The 18,169-nt window shown below is 39.4% G+C and overlaps 2 protein-coding genes across 2 annotated transcripts in view; both read right to left on the bottom strand.

Moving 5' to 3' along the window:
- adgra2 (adhesion G protein-coupled receptor A2) overlaps nucleotides 1-11,591 on the bottom strand; it is a 38,657-nt gene extending 27,066 nt beyond the window's left edge. Inside the window, exon 1 of the mRNA XM_079250928.1 lies at nucleotides 10,613-11,591. Coding sequence (XP_079107054.1) covers nucleotides 10,613-10,914 — 302 coding nt within the window. The 5' untranslated portion in view covers nucleotides 10,915-11,591. The remainder of the gene's footprint in view (nucleotides 1-10,612) is intronic.
- Nucleotides 11,592-16,693: 5,102 nt separating this feature from the next.
- pdlim2 (PDZ and LIM domain 2 (mystique)) overlaps nucleotides 16,694-18,169 on the bottom strand; it is a 36,819-nt gene continuing 35,343 nt past the window's right edge. Inside the window, exon 10 of the mRNA XM_079251788.1 lies at nucleotides 16,694-17,710. Coding sequence (XP_079107914.1) covers nucleotides 17,527-17,710 — 184 coding nt within the window. The 3' untranslated portion in view covers nucleotides 16,694-17,526. The remainder of the gene's footprint in view (nucleotides 17,711-18,169) is intronic.

Below are 18,169 nucleotides of genomic sequence, written 5' to 3' on the forward strand. Positions count from 1 at the left end.
TGTTCAGATGGAAGATAAGATGTTTTGCATAAAATGTTTAATTTAGTCTCTGATTGCTGGGGTTTGGCTGGACTGAGTGTGGTTTTGTGTGGTCACAGTTTGGGCAGAAAATAAATTGACATTTCAGGAAATGTGTGTGTGTACGCAGTCTGTGGAAAAAGGAAAAAAAAAATCCATAAAGATCTCCCTTTGGCTGGTGTGTGTCTACCGAGCCCAGCAGAATGACTATTGTGCAGATTCAATATGGTTCAGATGCAATAATATGGATTTAGCTACGGTTGTGGCTGTGCATGACACTATATTAATAATGCAAAAGATGTTTATTTTAATTCTTTATAAGGAATGAAATATATCCAGTCCAATGAAATTAAAAGCAGCTGTTTACGAATCCAAGGTTTCTCACTATGTTTGCATCAAGCTTCAGAATCCTGCACCAGCCCAACCCTTGCCTCCAAGTCTCTTTCTTGCTAATGGACACTTCTGGCGAGATGAGAAGAGGATGGAGGATGGAAGAGGGATCAAAGAGACCATGAGCAGAGAGATCTCTCAGACTGGGAGGTGGTTGTGTCATCTTTGTTACAAGAAGTACTTTACAAGAGGCCCACAGACTGCGCTGGCTATTCAGTGCATGGGTCCATCCAAATAGCTTAACCCTTTTGTTGCAAAAAAAAAAAAAAAAAGAAAAATTAAAAGACAGAGAGCCACCTAAGACAGCAGACCCAGGAGCCCCTTGCACCCTGATCCTGTCCTCAGAGTCATGGCACTGAGTGCAACACAGAGACTAAATGCCCTTGAGCACAACAGGCACTTTAGCAGCAAATGCATGTCAAGATGTGAATGTGCCCATTGTGCCTGACCTACCAGAGGGCCTATAGCAGCCAGCATGGAACGCTGCCAAGCCAGAAGCCCCACTTACCGCCTATCGTGGAAAGGAGCATCCATGTAATTGCATGTAAAATATTTTTCATGAAATCATTCTTCAGAGCTTGATTGAGTAATTCAGTCATCAAACAGGGAGAGGAGGGAGAGAAAAGCCACATGAAGAAGTGGAACACATTCTTGTCATATGTGTTAGTGACGAAAATTTTGAGATAGATGATTTATAGTATGTAAAGAATCTTGCTCTACTCGGATTTACCATCATAGTTTTGTGCCCCGAGGCTCAGTACGGGGGAGTGTACTCCTGCATCTAATATGTGCAACCACTTATTACAGAGTATGCCGCATTGCGCTTGGGTTAGCAGGCTGCGCCATGGAGTTAGGCTTTGTGGTTTGTGGGTGTGTGTGAGTGTGTGTAGATTTAGATGCGCATGTGTGTGACCTATTGGATTTATTTATACGGAGAGAGTGTATGTTTAACTCTATGTATGTGTGTGTGTGTGTGTGTGTGTGTGTGCAAATGTGGTCCAAAAACTACTAGTCTAAAATTAAAATCTAGGTTTTTGAAATGTCTCTAATTAGAGAGGGGAGGACTGAAGGCCTATTTTGAGAGCTGTGGCCATGCACGCCCTTCCCACATATGTGTGTGCACACAGGCAAGGAGTAAGTCTTATTAGGTAATTTATCGAGTTTTGCAAACAGCAGCTGTCCGTGGAGTGTGGTTCTATGCGCAATTTATTACAGTTGAAAACCAGTGACCTTAAACAACATAAACAACAAGCTGCCACAAATATTAACATCCAGGCAACACAAGCTGAAATACGACTGCTCTTAATGTAAAGCTACAATAAATTATTGTGATATTTGGAGTCAAAGACTCATCAAAACAGACCAAATTGGTAAGTTTATGGCTGCAGAGCAGGAACACAATGGTGGATTTAATCACTGTTTAAAGTGTTTTTACAGCGTTAATGAGGCAATTTAGTGAATTTAGTTGTTTGAGACAGTGAGTGGAATGTGGTGTATGCCTGGCTAACATTGTCTCATTGTTCTGTCTCATAACCAGTCTCTGTTTTCTGCTACTGAGCAAAGACGGCTGAGAAAATAGGCTGCCTTTTTTTTTTTTTTCTTTAAAAGAAAGGCTCTTCGGCTTAAAATTTTCTGCCCCAGATAATCTGACTTCTTTAGAGGTATATGTGAGGAACAAACTCGAAACTTTTGTTTGGAACTTGTTTTGTTTGTTTAATTCTGTTTTTTTTCTCTCTCCCTCTCTCTCCCTCTCCCTGTAGGTCTTTTTTGTAAATCACACTGATTGTTTATTGACCCAATCCTAAAGCAGTCATTCCCCGCAGACCAGTTTCGACACCAGAATTTACCACAATTTATTAAACAACCATGAGGTTGGTATTACAAAAGTATGGTAGACCAACATGCTTTCCAGTGGATGATTTGATTATAGTTGAATGAATACAAACTATTATATCTGTTAACAGTGATTTATGGCTTCAAAATGATTTTGATAAACATTTATTGCTTTATTTCATAACTGGCTTTGTTACTTTGACCAGTTCTGTAAAAAAAAAAACATCTTAGATAAAAACAAAACGGATACATACAGTATATTAAATGATTTTATAACCTTGCTATAATTTTAGCGGTATTCTATTTGGATTGATGGTAAAATTATTAGAAAAATGCCTTGTTCATCTGAATTTAAATTACTTAATCAGACAAACAAATCATGAATAAATGTTATATTTTGATTTATATGTAAATGTATTTCATAGTGAGTCAAACTGGGAGCAGTTTGCACACTTTTCTTCATTGGCTTTTCAAGTGTTTGAATTTAGCGACGAATTCCACTCCACTAATCTGACTAGTTTAGGCTAAACCATGACAGATGATGACAGATAGATGGTTCACCCAATCAATCAAAGCAACTGATAGATCATTTTCAAAGAGCCTCCCCAATTCCCACAGCTTCCAACAAAATCTTCCCACATGATTCACTGCACACAAAGTTAGCAGCATAGACACAGCACTTGCCGTAGCAAAATTTATTTACTTTGCACATGTATGCGGCAATTTTCTATTTGACTCTGTTTGATATCCGGAATTAAATTTAAAAAAAAAAAAAAAAAAATTAGGTATGCTGTAAAGTAAACTTTTATTGATCTTGTCAGCTCAAAATGCCTTGACAATGATGAACATATATTTCAAAAAGGCAGCTCTTCAGTCAAACATTCAGGCTTTCTCTGCCATTTTATGACAGAAAAAGAGAAAAAAATGAGTGGTTTGATAGAGAATCTGACTGTATTAAGACAGCGGCATGTCTGGACAGTAGAGAAGAGAAGCAACTAAAGTGACTGACACGACATATAATGTAAATATGGCATCACGAATATACTGATTATCTCATGAGGCCCTGTGATGGACTCGCTACCGGTCCAGGGTTATTATAAGTTCCAGTAACTGTCTTATATGATTCCCATACTGTGAAACTGTTTTTTCTGAAGCAGAGACTGAAAAAATGCTGCATTTGATATTTATCACAATATTAATAAAGCGGTTCACTTGGGTAAGGCCTCATAAATTTGGTTCTAAGATTCAGACTAATGAGACAAACAAGGCAAGAGTTTCCTTGTTTTGCTGTAAGTGTCTTAAGCAATTTCAGCAACTATTTTTCAGTCCCATGCTTTTGAGCCACGCTGCATATATCTCTAATACATTGGTGCACAAAGGTTGGGAACCACTGGCTTAGCCTAAGGGAATGAAGGGAAATAAGTTATTCATTTATAATCAACCATACAAAAGAGAGGTTTACAGGCCCTTGAAGAAATATTCATTAGATTCATTTCAGGAAGAGTCAGGTCCAGTTACTTGTTTTCAAAGTTTGGACACACTTTCCCATTAAATCTAACAGAAAAGTGTGTCCAGACTTTTGACTGGTAGTGTATATTTTTACTTAACATATTTGTGAGCCTTTGAAATCCAGTAAATGCACTACCGTTGAGGATTAGTTCTCAAGTATAAGCATATCAGGAACACAAACATGCAAGGACACACACAAACACACACACACACACACACACACACACACACACACACACACACACACACACAAACATGCGCACACACTTTGACCACAGGCATTCCCACTATAGACACCCATTATCTCCATCTGTATCCATGTGTAGCCGACCCCAAGCAGGAACTCTGGGGGCTGCTGTGGTCAGACACAGGGAGAGGGAAGTTAGCGCTGGCAAAGAAAAGCCAAAGTCAGGCATTTTTGGAGTAAGATAAGAAGAGAGCAAGGAGAAAGGAAAAACTAAAACAACAAAAAGCCTCTTGGGGGTATGAAATTACTATGACAACACATTGCTGTTTTTGCCAAGTTTTGAAATATTGCAGGGTTTTATTCAACAAACACAACAAGGTGACAAGTGAAAATATGCGTTCATGATCCAGACAGGCAGGAAGCTGCAGAGCTGTGCAGTAGGTGTGTGCCAAAGTCCTACTATGGTCATGGTACCTTGACCTGATAGGGCACAATAAAATCCAGTGCTTGTGTGGCACTGGCAGGTGCTGCAGCTGCAGTCTAAAGCTCTGAGTATCCAATGTCAGGTCTTTGTTTGCTTTTTTGATTTATTGCTGACCACTGCCCCACCAAACATGTGCAGAAGAGAACCAGCTCCCCCTTCTCTCAACACCTTTCCACACATAAATAAATCCTATCACTGCAGGAATGCCTAGGGTCCAGCATTCTGCCTGCCACTGGAATTCTCCCAGCTGATAAGATGAAGGTTTGGGACATTTTGTCCACATCCTCCCATCTCAACACATAATGGCTTAAGGTCAGACAAATGGGAGAACGATGATGTGGCGCAGAAGATGAAATAGTGACTCGGGTCATGCTGTAGTCGTATGTGGGCTTTGAAAAGACACAAATTCAAAGAACTCATCAGATGTAGTAAACTATAACAGAGAGCATGATGGTCAACTAAACACAACCAAAAGTGGATTCAGAAAAATCAAACAATGTGGGATTCGGCATATAAACAAGGTAGTCGTTTCCATCAAAGGCTTCATTCCACCAGGATATCGGTCAAATGTTGCTTGTATTGTACTTGCTGTTGCAGAATTATTGTTATATAACCCCGTCAACAAAGCACAAAAGCAAGTTACTCTTCTATTTTTTGTGAACCACAGATACCTTTTTCTAGCTCAAATAGTCGTCCCATAAGTCTGTTACCTGTGCCAGGGAAAATAATAGAGACCACAGTATATGAACAAGTAAATAACTATCTAGCAACCAATAACATAATCTGTCACTCGCACGTCTGTCACTCGTACAGAAAAGCTCATTCTAGTGCAACAGTGTTAATAAGTATGTCCAATGACTGGCTTACAAGAACTGAAATGTAGAAGCTGGTAGGGATTGTTTTCTTAGACTTCTCAGCTGCGTTTGATTTAATTGACCACCATCTACTACTAGAAAAACTTGCCTGTTATGGCTTTGAACAATCTGCACTTACTTGGTTTTACAGTTATCTAACTAACCGAACATAAACAGTATACTTTAATGACTCTTTTTCAGAAAATCAAATTGTCCAATGTGGTGTACCACAAGGGTGTTGTCTAGGTCCTCTCTTATATTCTCAATTTTTATAAATGATCTACCTTACATACTCGAAAGAGCTAAGATAGTTATGTATGCAGATGACTCAACTATATATACATCAGCAAGAACAAATAATGAATCGGAAAGTATTATGAATAAAGAACTAGTAGGAGTGGTTAAATGGGTGAACGCAAATAAGCAGATATTAAATATATCAAAAACAAGTAATCCTGTATTAAACATTAATACTGACAATTCTCCCATAAACAATGCGCATGAGACTAAACTTCTGGGAGTGACAATTGATAACAAATTATCATGGAGAAAACACATAAATAATATGATTGCAAAGATGGGTAGGGGGATCTCAATTATAAGAAGACAGGCAACTTTTATGATTACTGCCCAGTCGAATGCCACAAGGGATGTGTTAGACAGACTACAACATCTACAAAATAGAGCTGCCCGAATGGTACTGAAGTGTGATTTCAGGACAAATATCATCACAATATATAAGAAACTTAACTGGTTGTTGGTCAAAGACAGACTCTTATATTCATTGACAGTTGTAATTAGAAATATATCTGAATTAAAATACCTGTTATTTATTCAATAACCTTACTTTTAGTGGTGGAAATCACAAATATACCACAAGACATGCAAAAGATGTAAATTTTAGCTTGCCTAAAGCATAATCAGATGCCATAAAAAGAACTGTTATGTAAAGAGGCATGAAAATATGAAATTCATTACCGAAGAACATTAAATTAACCACTGACCTTAAAAACTTTAAAATATTATTAAAAGACTATTTTTCAAAAGTACAGGTATCAATATAAACCAGAATAAAATAGATAAAAAGTATAATAAATACAAATGAAAGTGTAATAGAGTAAAAAAAAGTTGATAATGTGGAAAGAGGTGTACTAGAAGATTTCTTTTATAGATAATCAAATATATAGGTTGATATTCAATAATGAGTAAGTGTATTTTTGTGAATGAATAGTTTATATGATACGATGTAACATGAATGGATATGACATGGATGCATTTTAGTATGTAAAAATGGATGTAAAGAGATGGATTTGAATATGTAAATAGCTTGTATTCCAGATTGAACTGAAGTCCTGATGTGCTGTGTAACGTTTTACAAGTTTTTGCTTTTTTATGTTATAACTGAGCCGGACCCCAGGAAGAATAGCTGTAGCTTGCTACAGCTAATGGTGATCCTAAATAAACTAAACTAAACTAAACTAAACATTTTATCCTAACATTTGAGTGACAGGGAGTAAGGCCAGGCTTTTTTGGGTCACAAATGTTATGATCATAAATGACAACAATAAAACCATCTTAAAATACTGTTGAATTCATTGCTTCATTTAATCTGCATTTCAATCCATTCTAATTGTTTTCAGTCCTCTTTAAGTCACCCAACTTTGATGGAAAATTAAACAAACTTCTATTGATTAGAGAAGATTAAGTTATCAGAAAAGCCTCAAAGAGACAGGCGTTCAAATAGCGGATTAGAAGAGGAGAAGAGGATTAGGAGCAACAAACAACTAAATAGGACTTTTTTTTTTATCTTTTGTAAATCCAATAAAAAATTAAAGTCCAAGATTGAGAATGGGAATGAAACCCTGGGAAAGTAAGGGAGCTGATCTGTACTTTCTCATCTAAAACAATGAAGGAAAAAACCAAATGAAGAATGAGAAATAGTTTGGAAAGGATGCTTTTCTGCTTTGGTTAGTTGTACAAGCAGTTGGTTTGCTTAGCCCAGTGGTTCCCAAACTGGGGGGTGAGGGAAATAAGTTACTCTTTAGTAATCGGCCATGCAAACAGAGGCTTTACTATTCCTTGAAGAAAGATTCAATAGATTAATTTCGGAAGACTCAGTTACTTGTTTCCTGCTCTTATCAGTTGTCAAGCTAAGCTAAATACCTACAAACTGCTCCTTTCTCTTTATAGCATGATGTGGTTGTTCAAGAACAGCCTCATCCACAACTAGATGCTGATGCTCCTCACAAACCATTCCAACAACCATTACGCTTACTGTTAAAAAATATTGTCCAGTTAGAATATTTTTACATCCTTGACTACAGTCCAACAACGATTACATTCATTCAGGCATCAGCTGCAGCTGTCTTAAGCAAAAGGGCATCAGACTACGACAGGGTATGCTGACCCCCCACCCTGAGCATCTGTGCCCACTCATTAAGGATGGCACCCACTAAGCCAAGGCCATCAGTCACTGACAACGATGACAACAGAAAATGCAAAAGGGAGGAGTAGAGTTTTGACTTTGGTAAAAACCACAAGCAGTGGAGCACAAGCACATTCGCACATAAACTGCCACTGTACATTTTCCTCATTTGTCTGTTATCCATTAGAACACCGAAACAGACACAGCTGCTACCATACAGCTCTGAAAGAAGCGCTTTTTCTCTGTGTTTTTCAGGACAGTAGAAATGTGAAAGATATATTCCTTCCCAAGAATTTTCCCCATTTCCCAACAAACAAATCTTTCTGCTATACAATCTTCAAAAGACTTGTAATAATAGAGACATGGAGCATTGCTTTGGAAGCAGAACTTTGTTGCTACACTGTAGAGCCTTGCCTCCTCCTCCTCCTCCTCCTCCTCCTCCTCCTCCTCCCTCTCACCCCAGTGTTGAAGATCTGTTAGTCAGGGGCTGGGGAGTTTCGGGTCTCCAGGGGCACATCCCTCTGAACCGCCTGCCAAGCTTCTCCCCTCTCTCCTTCACTCTCTTTCTTTGTTCCCTCCTTCTACTTCTTCTGCTCCTCATGTTAAACTTTCTTCTTCACTTTGGCATCTTATCAGCCTCCCAGTTTAATTCCTTACTTTTGTCCCTAAAATGTTTCTTCTCACTCTTACAGTCCTGTCGTTCCTTTCTATACCCTTCCGCTCCTCTTCCTAACCCAGTGATCCAGCTCCTTTGCAGCCGTGCATAATTAGGCCTAAACACAAGCCTGTGCAGCCTCACATCTGGAAGGAGTTTGGACATGGCAGTTTCCTACCAAGACGACTAAATATTTAGGTTGAGAGTTACTGCATGTGGATGAACTCATGATAGTGGGGGTGGGAAGGGGAGGGAAACAAGAGGCTGGAGATAAAGAAAAGGGGAGAAAGTGGGACAGATGACTGGAACTCGTGGGGAGAAGAATTATGCATCAATAAGCAAGTGATAAGTGTGAGTTTGTTGAAACTATACAGTTTATCAGTTGAGTGTAATCAAAGTGCAGCTCAGATCCTGACAAGCAAGGAGGTGATAATATTGAGGTGACTTTGTGCTCCTTTTTGGCTGGCAGGAACAACAAACAGCCAACTAATAGTTTTAATAAACAAATCCCTATTGGGATTTCCCATGAGGCTGAGGGACCTCAGCTGGAATGTTCACAGGGGCCAGCTGTTGTGCATTACACGTAGCAGCCGGCCCCGGAAGCCCAGGACCCGGTGTCCTCCAGCCTTTGCCTGCTCAGCATGAAGAAGAGCATTCCTCCATGCTGCCTGCTGCCCCAGGAGAGAGGGCAGCGTGGCTTGGCTTCTCAGGCCGGGCACGGAAAAAGCTTCCCCGCTGCACCTGGGATACTGTTCTTCAGTCTCTGAGCGGCCTGAGGAATGTCAGGAATAACACGAATATCAACACAACTTCCCACATTCCACATCTGGAGCTAATGTCATGAGCAACGCTGGGAACATAGGCACATTTCAAACTCACCGAATTATCAAGAAAACAAACTTTCCACACACCAGCGTTCCCAGTCAAGGTAAAGAAAAATTCTGGTGGAATTGTTTGCTCTTCATAAACGTGTCGCAGAATTCCAAACATCTGCACAAAAACAACTCAACCAAAATGAGTAGGTGCGGGAATAGAAGATTATCTTCAATCACCTCAACCACTACCACCCAAGCCATTTTTTTAAAGAGTTTACAGCAATGTGTTCCCCAGATGTTTATCCTGCCTTTATTAAGCAAGAAACACAAAGCCCTATAAATGGACTGCTGGCTGGCTTCAGCTCTCCTGGGGCACAGATCCCCCTGCTTTACTTCATGCTTCTTGCAGTCGGGCACTTAAACATGTTTCCTTACTTTTTAAAAAAAAAATATGCTCAATGTGGACATGTGTAGCTTGCATTTTTCCCACTGTGTCAGAGTAGAAAAACAGCAATGCACTGTGGGAATGAGCAACATCTTAAGAAACTCTGAGCAGCTGTGAAGAAAGTGCTGCATTGCAACGGAACAAAACACCACCCAAAAAAATGTGTCACTAATAGATCAGCAATCTATCATGAATGATAGTGTGTTTTGGCCCATGATGGGGTCCTTTCAAGTTTGGTCCAAACAGACCACACAAATAAGCGCCACATAATTAAAAATATCAAACCAAACTGGCCTAGAATCAGCACTGTCCTGTTCTCAGATGTTTTTTTTTTCCTCCCTCTTTGCCAGAAGACAGAGACAGGGTGTTGCTGCCTTTTAAATGGGAGCCAGTCCACCAGTTAAGCAAAAAGTCTGACAGGAAATACTCAGTTTGTTTCTTTTTTATTCTAGTTTTGCAAGGCCGCGTCAGCTGGACCATGTGCACAGGGTGGAGGGCAAAAAAGAGTGAGCCTAACAGACTGCCTGGCTGACCCAAATTTAAAGTGACAGCGTTGTGTTGGGGAGGCAGGTCCCGATGATGAAGCTTTTAATGCTTTGCAGAAAGGCAATTCTCAGTCCTCAGCTGCAGGGATAGAGTAGATCAAGATGTAAACTTTTGACCTATAACAAGCTACGTTACTGCCTCAGATCCTGAGCAAAGTTAAAACTGGGAGCACACAGGTCATGGTTACAACACAAAATTTAAAATCTGTAAATATTGTGTTAATATGAGTTGTTGTAGCTACATTTAAGCTTCACATGGCATAGTTTCCTGATGGAAACACTTAATTTCAGACTTCTTAGATTCATTGGTTGACAATTATTGATCTTATAATAAGAATAATACATATAAGTAACATATATGAGATTTTAAATGACTCTTTGTGAGCCAACAGAATGATCATGATAACATGATATTAAACTGGCTCAGAGGTTAAAGTAAAGTCCCAACTCACAGTGTGACTGTCCTGTTGGGGAGCAAGCTGGCATCCGGAAGTTCATTCAGCTCCGCCTTGCTGCAGCTGACCTTTCTCCCCACAACCTGGACACTGTGCGCTTTGGGGCGCTCTTCCGTGCAGCTGCAGCCGCTGGTGGAGGCGAGTATCCCAGGACAAGCCCGGGAGAGCCTTAACTCGGAGGCGGACAGCAGGAGCAGCATCAGTACCAGATGCCTCGGCAGCAAAGGGATGCCAAAGCCGGGCGCAAACATTGTCCTTCTGCTGGATCTCACCTCAGCTGCACCCCCGCCTCCAGTCATCCCATATCTCCACCATGAAGTTCTCAAAGTGTTCAAGGAATGAAAAGAAGAATTCAAATGAGCTCCTATGACTTCAATGGTTCAGTTGGAGATCCTTAATAATGAACACACATCATCCGGTCACTGCAGAAATAACAGCTTCTTTTCTAAGTGTCCCGTTATGTCATGGCAGCCGGGAGCACAAGCTTCTTCGGTACCGAAAGTTAATAAGTCCAAAAGATGTGTGTCCATCCGATTAAGAGCTATGACATCGATTTAGTTCAAACTCTCAAAATAGTGATTTCCCCCCCCCATTAATTATGTGGCGAGAATAACAGTCATTTCATGGGTTCTTGGGTGTATCCAGATTAAAGTTATCCTTCCCTCTCAGTCTGTCCAGGGGTTGATGAGATTCCCGACTAGGCAGTCCCAGACACCTCCAATGTCACTGTGTCATGCATCTAAAGAAGTAAAGAAAAAAGTTAAACGTGTAACTTTTCTCTGTTGTTTCGAGGCTCCTAAAAGTTTTCCTCTGTACTTTCTCTGATCCCGAAGATCCTCGCACACTCACGCGCAGTTTCCTATCAATTTAAAATGGGTTGGAGAAAAAAATGATAAAGTCGGGAAAAGAAGTGACCCGGTCTTCTTCGGCTCCTGTGAAATTCCTAAAACCAAGCGGTTTTGCCTGCTTGTCTCTGTCACTCTCAAACTCAATCCGTTACTACCCAAAGTGCGCCTGTTCCGTCTGCGTCTGCGCGCTGGTCCCCGCGGTCCTAGCGCGTTCGGCTCGGCGCCGCACGTGACCAGGAATAAACCCACCTGGGCTTAAATCAAACACTCTTAGGTGTAATACTTTAATTAAACCCACTGCAAATGAATATTCGAAAAAATTGAATGAGTTTTCTAAGCTATTCGTTGTATTTGTACTAATCTTTCGGTCATTTGTTGCAGTTCATTACATCATGAAATCACAAAACACCCAAACTGTGAAGTCATAAACGGAAAACAGAAAAAAAAAAATGTTTTTTTGCAAAAGGTGTAGATAACCATCGACTGTTTACATGACACATTGGGTGGGTTTAGCTCCTTGTTGTTTTGAATGAGCTGTTTCCATCCAGAATATACCGGAAGGTCTTGATTTCAATGTGAGGCTGAACCTGGAGAGCAATCTTAAGTTATGAATGAAGGCAGAAGGCCTCTTGTGTATTGTGTGACTGAGCAGATCAAAGACTGTTCATTTAATCAGCGGGAAAGAGAGGAAGCAAAGACTTTTATGGCCTATACTTTAGCAGAGTCCTTCTTGGTGCTGCAGGAAGACTATGTATGTACAGAAAATCTGAAAACATTGCCATGTGGGTGATAACTTTATATAAGCTGGGACATTTTTTTGCTTTGGTCCACATGAACCACAGCAAAAACAGCAATTTAGAAGTTCAACTTTTAGCTTTTAATGAGTCTAACTGGATAAACATTAACAGTTCAAAGTCAACTGAGACTGACAGCGTTGTTTATGTTGTCAGAGTGGATGAAATATGGGCTCACTCTACTGAACCCGCTTGCGTTAGTAAATGTGCTGATTAATCGATTACTGGGCTTATTCAAAGGGAAAAATCATATTTCTCTTTTTTTTTAAAAACGAAACTCTTTTGTTGAAAGACATATTTTGGAAAAAAAAAAAAATCCTTCTCAATTTCTTCACAACTGTATCCTTCCTTAAGGTTTCTGGTTCACATTTGTCCTGTGTGTATGGAAAGCTCCCAAAATATTGTAAGATATTTCTGTTTTTAAAAATGCTTTTTGATATACGAGAGGCCCAGGAGGATGGAGACTGTGGTGATTCAAATCTGGAGAGCATTTCCAAATATGAGACGGTGAGGCAGGAAAGATTTTGAAAAGGGAGTTTATGCAATTGGGCTTGACGTGTATGCACTGACATATTCAAACTGCAGGCACCTCAGTCATGCAAGCAGCCTGGCAATATAATGCTGCACTGTGCTCTGACCCACACAGCGGACCCCTGGTTTGTTATTCCTGTATATGATACTGTACACTGGAGCAGCATGAGAGAGCTAGCATGATTATTGAAGAAAAAAAAAACAAAACACAAGTAGTAGATGGGCGCCTGCTCAGCAATGAAACAGAGGTCTGTTTATCCAAGCTGTTAAATAAGGCTTCAAGTACAACACCCCCCTCCAACCCCACAGGGCCCAAATCTCTCTCATCTGGAGAGCACAGTTTCCATTTTAAATGTCACGTCCCAAACTGCACATTACATCAAATTGTACTTAATGGCATCCAGACAAACTTTAATGTCGTTCCAACATTTTCTCTCTATGCACTCCTCAGCCGCCTCGCTCCTTATAGCTAAGCAAGCAGTTTCCCCTTTCCCTGTTCCACATCTGGACTCCATTCCAGGTGGAGTATTGAGAAAGGAGAGCACATCAGGAAGGAAAGGTGGGGCGCAGAAAGGCTTGGAGGCACAAAAAAGTGGAGCTGAGATAATGTCTTCTGTTTGGTTTTAGTGGACGTTCTGCAAGCTGTTGACAGATGAGTGATGACAGATGGGAGGAGGGATGTTTCATGATTCTTTGTAGGTACAGAATATTTATATCCTATTCCAAATCAGCAGAAATAATCCAAAAATAAAGGGGTGTTAGTGCAATCTGAGACACAGAACAAGCTCAAGATCGTGTTTATTCCAGTAGGAAAACAAAAGAAAAATTCCAGCCTGGAAACGCTTGTTGGATGTGCAGTCTTTCCTGATGAGGCCATGACATCTAGTGGTGTAACCAGCATACAGCTCACCTTGTCCAAGCTCCTCTGTAAATGGACCAGACAGTCCTGCAGCTGTTTTTTTTAGGAGGATTTAATGAGGACATTAAATGCACCGTTTTCACTTTGTGCCACATTTTCATCTCAAAACAGCTACTAGCTTTTAAGGATTACAAACCCATTTCTAGAAAGTTGTAATGTAAAAACAAAAAACAAAAAACAACTTAAATCTGCAACTTTATCAAATAAGACAATAAAGCAATGATTTTCTTAGTCTTCACTGTCAATTTAATTGGATTTAGAGAATATAAACAAATCTATAATTTGATGTCAAAACTCAACTTAAAGTGAAATTATTAGAAAGGATTTTCAGCAATCCTATTGTATCCTTTCTGCTAATAATACAGATAATTCTGACTTTTAAATATACTAAGACAAAGTTAAATTAAAAACTATAGACACACACACACATAGATGTGCAGCTCAGCAAAGCCACTAAAACCATGCTGTTAATAAGAAGCAGTGGGTAAAAATGTTAATAGGCTACTTCCCAACAGTGTCATTTGAGAATGAAATATTAAATATAAATCTATACTCCAGCATATAATATTAGAACAGTGTTATTCTATTTTTCTTTTGTTTCTACCAAGTTTAACTAAATATTTAAATGATTGAGGTTTTTCATCACTTTTTCTTTGATCACAATGATGCGATGGACTCTGGCAGCAAACAGCTTCATCAGGATTAACATATAGATTTAAGTGTAGGCTGAAAAAAATATCCGGTAAACCATCTAAAAAAAAAGTGTTTATTTATTGTCCCCAAACACCTGCAGAAGCTGTCTCTAGGACATTTTGACCCAAAAGTAACCACTATCAGCACACAAGCCATCAGAGACCATGCAGAAACCAGAAATCTGCTGACTCACTAAGGTTCATGAATGATGCTTAGAAAATGTTTTCACGTTCAAGAAGATAATTTAGCTCAGAAAGACATCAGAGACTAATTGAAGCTCGTTGGTTTTAACCAGTGAAGACAACCAGTTAACCAGGCAATAACTTTTTTTTAAAAATAACTTTGTCATAACATTATCAAGCGTGCCTGTGTTGTTAACAACCAACAGACTGACCAACTAGATCAGATCAGATTAACTGGGATTAATGGGTTTTTATATTCAGAATAGAGATGTGAAGCAGCGCAGCTTACCACTCCTCCACCACCACCATCATCATCATCATCATCATCCCCAGTATAGCTGAGGAAGGTCCCGCTGCTGTCGAACTGTCAAGCATATTTCTAGTGATTCGGCGGCTTTTTTCCCTCTTTCTATTTGCACTAGTTCTGTTTCCTCTCCTCGGTTCTGAAAGGTAAATGTCAGGACATAAAACGTTGTGCTGATTGGATGAATTCATTATTCGGGCGCAGGCACCACGGCCGGGCCAATGTTAGTTATTAGGGCCATCGATCGATTAAATTTTATGGACTACTCAGACCGATAAATAAATTGTGTTGGCTCCCGAACAGTATATTATCCCTCCAGGAAATGCCCGAAATGACACTCCCATAAATCAACAATAGTAGCAAAATAAAATAAAACTGGAACACGATTTAATGAAATATTTGTGTAAAGATGCCGTTAAGAATAAGTAAATTTCTTGCTACATTACAAATTACTATTTGCTGTCAAAGTGGCTGTTGGCGCCTCCTTGTGGCGGGTCGGGGGAATTACAGGTCATTTCTTTGTAGTCTAGACGTCACACGGAAAAATTTATTTAAAAAAAAACAACAACAAAAAAACAAACAAACACAACTAGTAGGGTTCCTAGTGGGTATTTTGGGATTGTAAAGCAGGCACATGTTATTACTATAACTGGTCTTTCTGCTGCACAACAGAGTTTTGAGCAAACTGGTTTAATGAACTAAACTCAATTTAGTAATGATATTTTAAAATGTTATTAGACCAACCCCTTTCTTAAGAATTGGAACAAGAAGCAGGCTGACAACATTTTGTGCAACTTCTGTTGCAGGCTGTGTGCATACGGTACACAGACTGAGATCTTGGGTTTTCCTCCAAACCACTGCTGCAAAAAAGAAAAAAAAGTGCCAGAGGGAATCAAAGCGGTTTATACATGTTTTACATTCAACTCATCAAGCTGGGTAATTCAAGATCAAACCCTTTGCCAAATCCTAGCAGGAAAATACAAGTATAATTAATACTATTTGAGGTGGATAAATTTTGATTTTAACTACCTGTATTTTACTGCGGATCAAAACAGTCATACGATCCTTGTTTTCACACCATTTAGTGATTAGAGGCTGACTAGCACCATGGTTCAGATTTGATTAGAAAAAAATATCGTCCCATAGAAATTAAACAACAGGTATGTTTACACACACAGCAACATGCAAATATTAGAACAATATGAAACAACACTGCTATGCGCACAGATTTTGACAATCTTGGTCACATGTAAAATTATGTATATTAACATATGGTTAAATGCTGCATTTTATGATACACACTGCTGCTTTATGTGAAGAAAATGAGAGATTCTGGGGGTGAGGATGGACTTAAGTATTGCCTCATGTTTTGATGGATATGGATATATTGATGGCTTTGGATAAACTGTACACTCTGTGATATGGGGGGGGGGGGGGGGGGTATAATGTAGGTCTGAATCATTATTTGGACTATCTTCTTTGATGTGTCAGGAGAAAAATGAATAAACACCTCGTACAACTGTAAGATATGAAAACAGAAACTGACAATGCAGTGAACAGATTTTAATACAAACATGACTGAAGGAGCTTTGTGCTGTGCCATTTTATTAAGTGCCACATAAAATGTTAACATTAAAGTATATCTCTGAGTATTGCTGCAATGGGACAAGTGTTGTATCATAAATTCTTTTCACACTAAATGTCCTGTGCATACATTATGCATTTTAAATGATCTATAGGATAGAAAACATTTCAATCACAAAAACATCCAAAACATTGCTATACTAAATATTTCTAGTCCCTCAAAAGCATCAAAACAGCCCCAAAAAAAGTCAGCAAATACACTACCAGTCAAAGGATAAGCACACCCTCTTTTAATGAGAAAATGTGTCCAAACTTTTGATCCTTTCAGTACTCTCATTAATAAATTCATAAAGATAAATTTAAGGACTTTGGGTCAAAATCTAAGACAAAATTCACAAACAACAAATTGTTGTCTGTAACAACAATCCCCCCTCCAATTTGGCCTTACTTTTGCTTTGTTCATGCACACACACACACACATCCACATCCACACCCCCACACACACACACACACACACACACACACACACACATATATGAAGAGAAAGCATTCAGAAGTCACCACAGTTCTGTATGTGAAAGCATGCATCCATACACACCCCAGGCAGCTGTGTGTGTGTACACCTTACAATGGCATGCGGAATAGATTCAAATTTGGTCCCTTGTGTCAGCAGGCAATTCTAATGTTTTTCGTATCCTCAGTCAGTCGTGTTGAGTCCCGACGCAAATCTGGCCTTAATTACAATGTGATGTGGCTTGAGTACATGGCAGCAGTTAATTGTGGAGCCAAAAATAACCTAAAGAGAGCATAGAAGCTGGGCATTATGAAAATAAAAAAAAATTGCCCCGATTCTTATACAGATACAAGTAAGGCAAGAAAAGAATATGATATTGCAAAATATGGTTAAATGTGATCAGAAATTATTCCCCTTAATGTCCGCCCCATGCATCATCCCAAGGTCTATAACTCCGATGGAGTTGGAATCAGATGAGATGGAGTTTCAGGCAGATAAGCAGCACTCCCTGTCCATAATGGGGCGAGTGCAATGTGACCGACTCATTGACGAGGGGACACGGTAAAGCTGCCTGGACCCTGGTACCTCTCTTTGGCATGTTTCTCGCAATACATCACATCTCCAACCCAAAAGTGACCTCTCATCCTGAGGTTAAGCCCACAATCTGTGCAAGTGTAGCACTCTGGGTGGCGGAAGCGATCATCCGTGATGCGCACTGCCTGCGTGCTGTGAACAAAACACACAAAAACACAAATTTTCCTCATTTCCAAGGCAAATCCATGGGAGAATTTTAAAGGTCACCATTGATCAACACTACCTTACATAGCTTCTTCAAGACAAGTGAGGATCCTTTCTATAAATATAAATGTGCTGTTCTCTTACTTGAACCTGTACAATGTTTGGATGATCAAGTCAAACATGACAAAAATACATTTTTTCTTTATGTTCCATACCCCTTTTTTAATGCTTCGTGTACCATGTTCTATGTTGTATCTTATGTGTTTCTAGCTGTATCTTGTGGTTTGAGCTTTTTTTTATTTGTACTGTATGCTATGATTAATATTTCTCTGTGAAAATTACGTCTTGAAAATGGTTAATTACAACACAGACTTATTAGCAGCGCAGTCTAAGGCTGGCAAATAGTTTTTTTCCAAACTAATTTTCCTTCAGTATAGTTAGTTGGCC

Source organism: Telmatherina bonti (genome assembly GCF_933228915.1).
Source record: "Telmatherina bonti genome assembly, chromosome: 13".
Classification (NCBI taxonomy): domain Eukaryota; kingdom Metazoa; phylum Chordata; class Actinopteri; order Atheriniformes; family Telmatherinidae; genus Telmatherina; species Telmatherina bonti.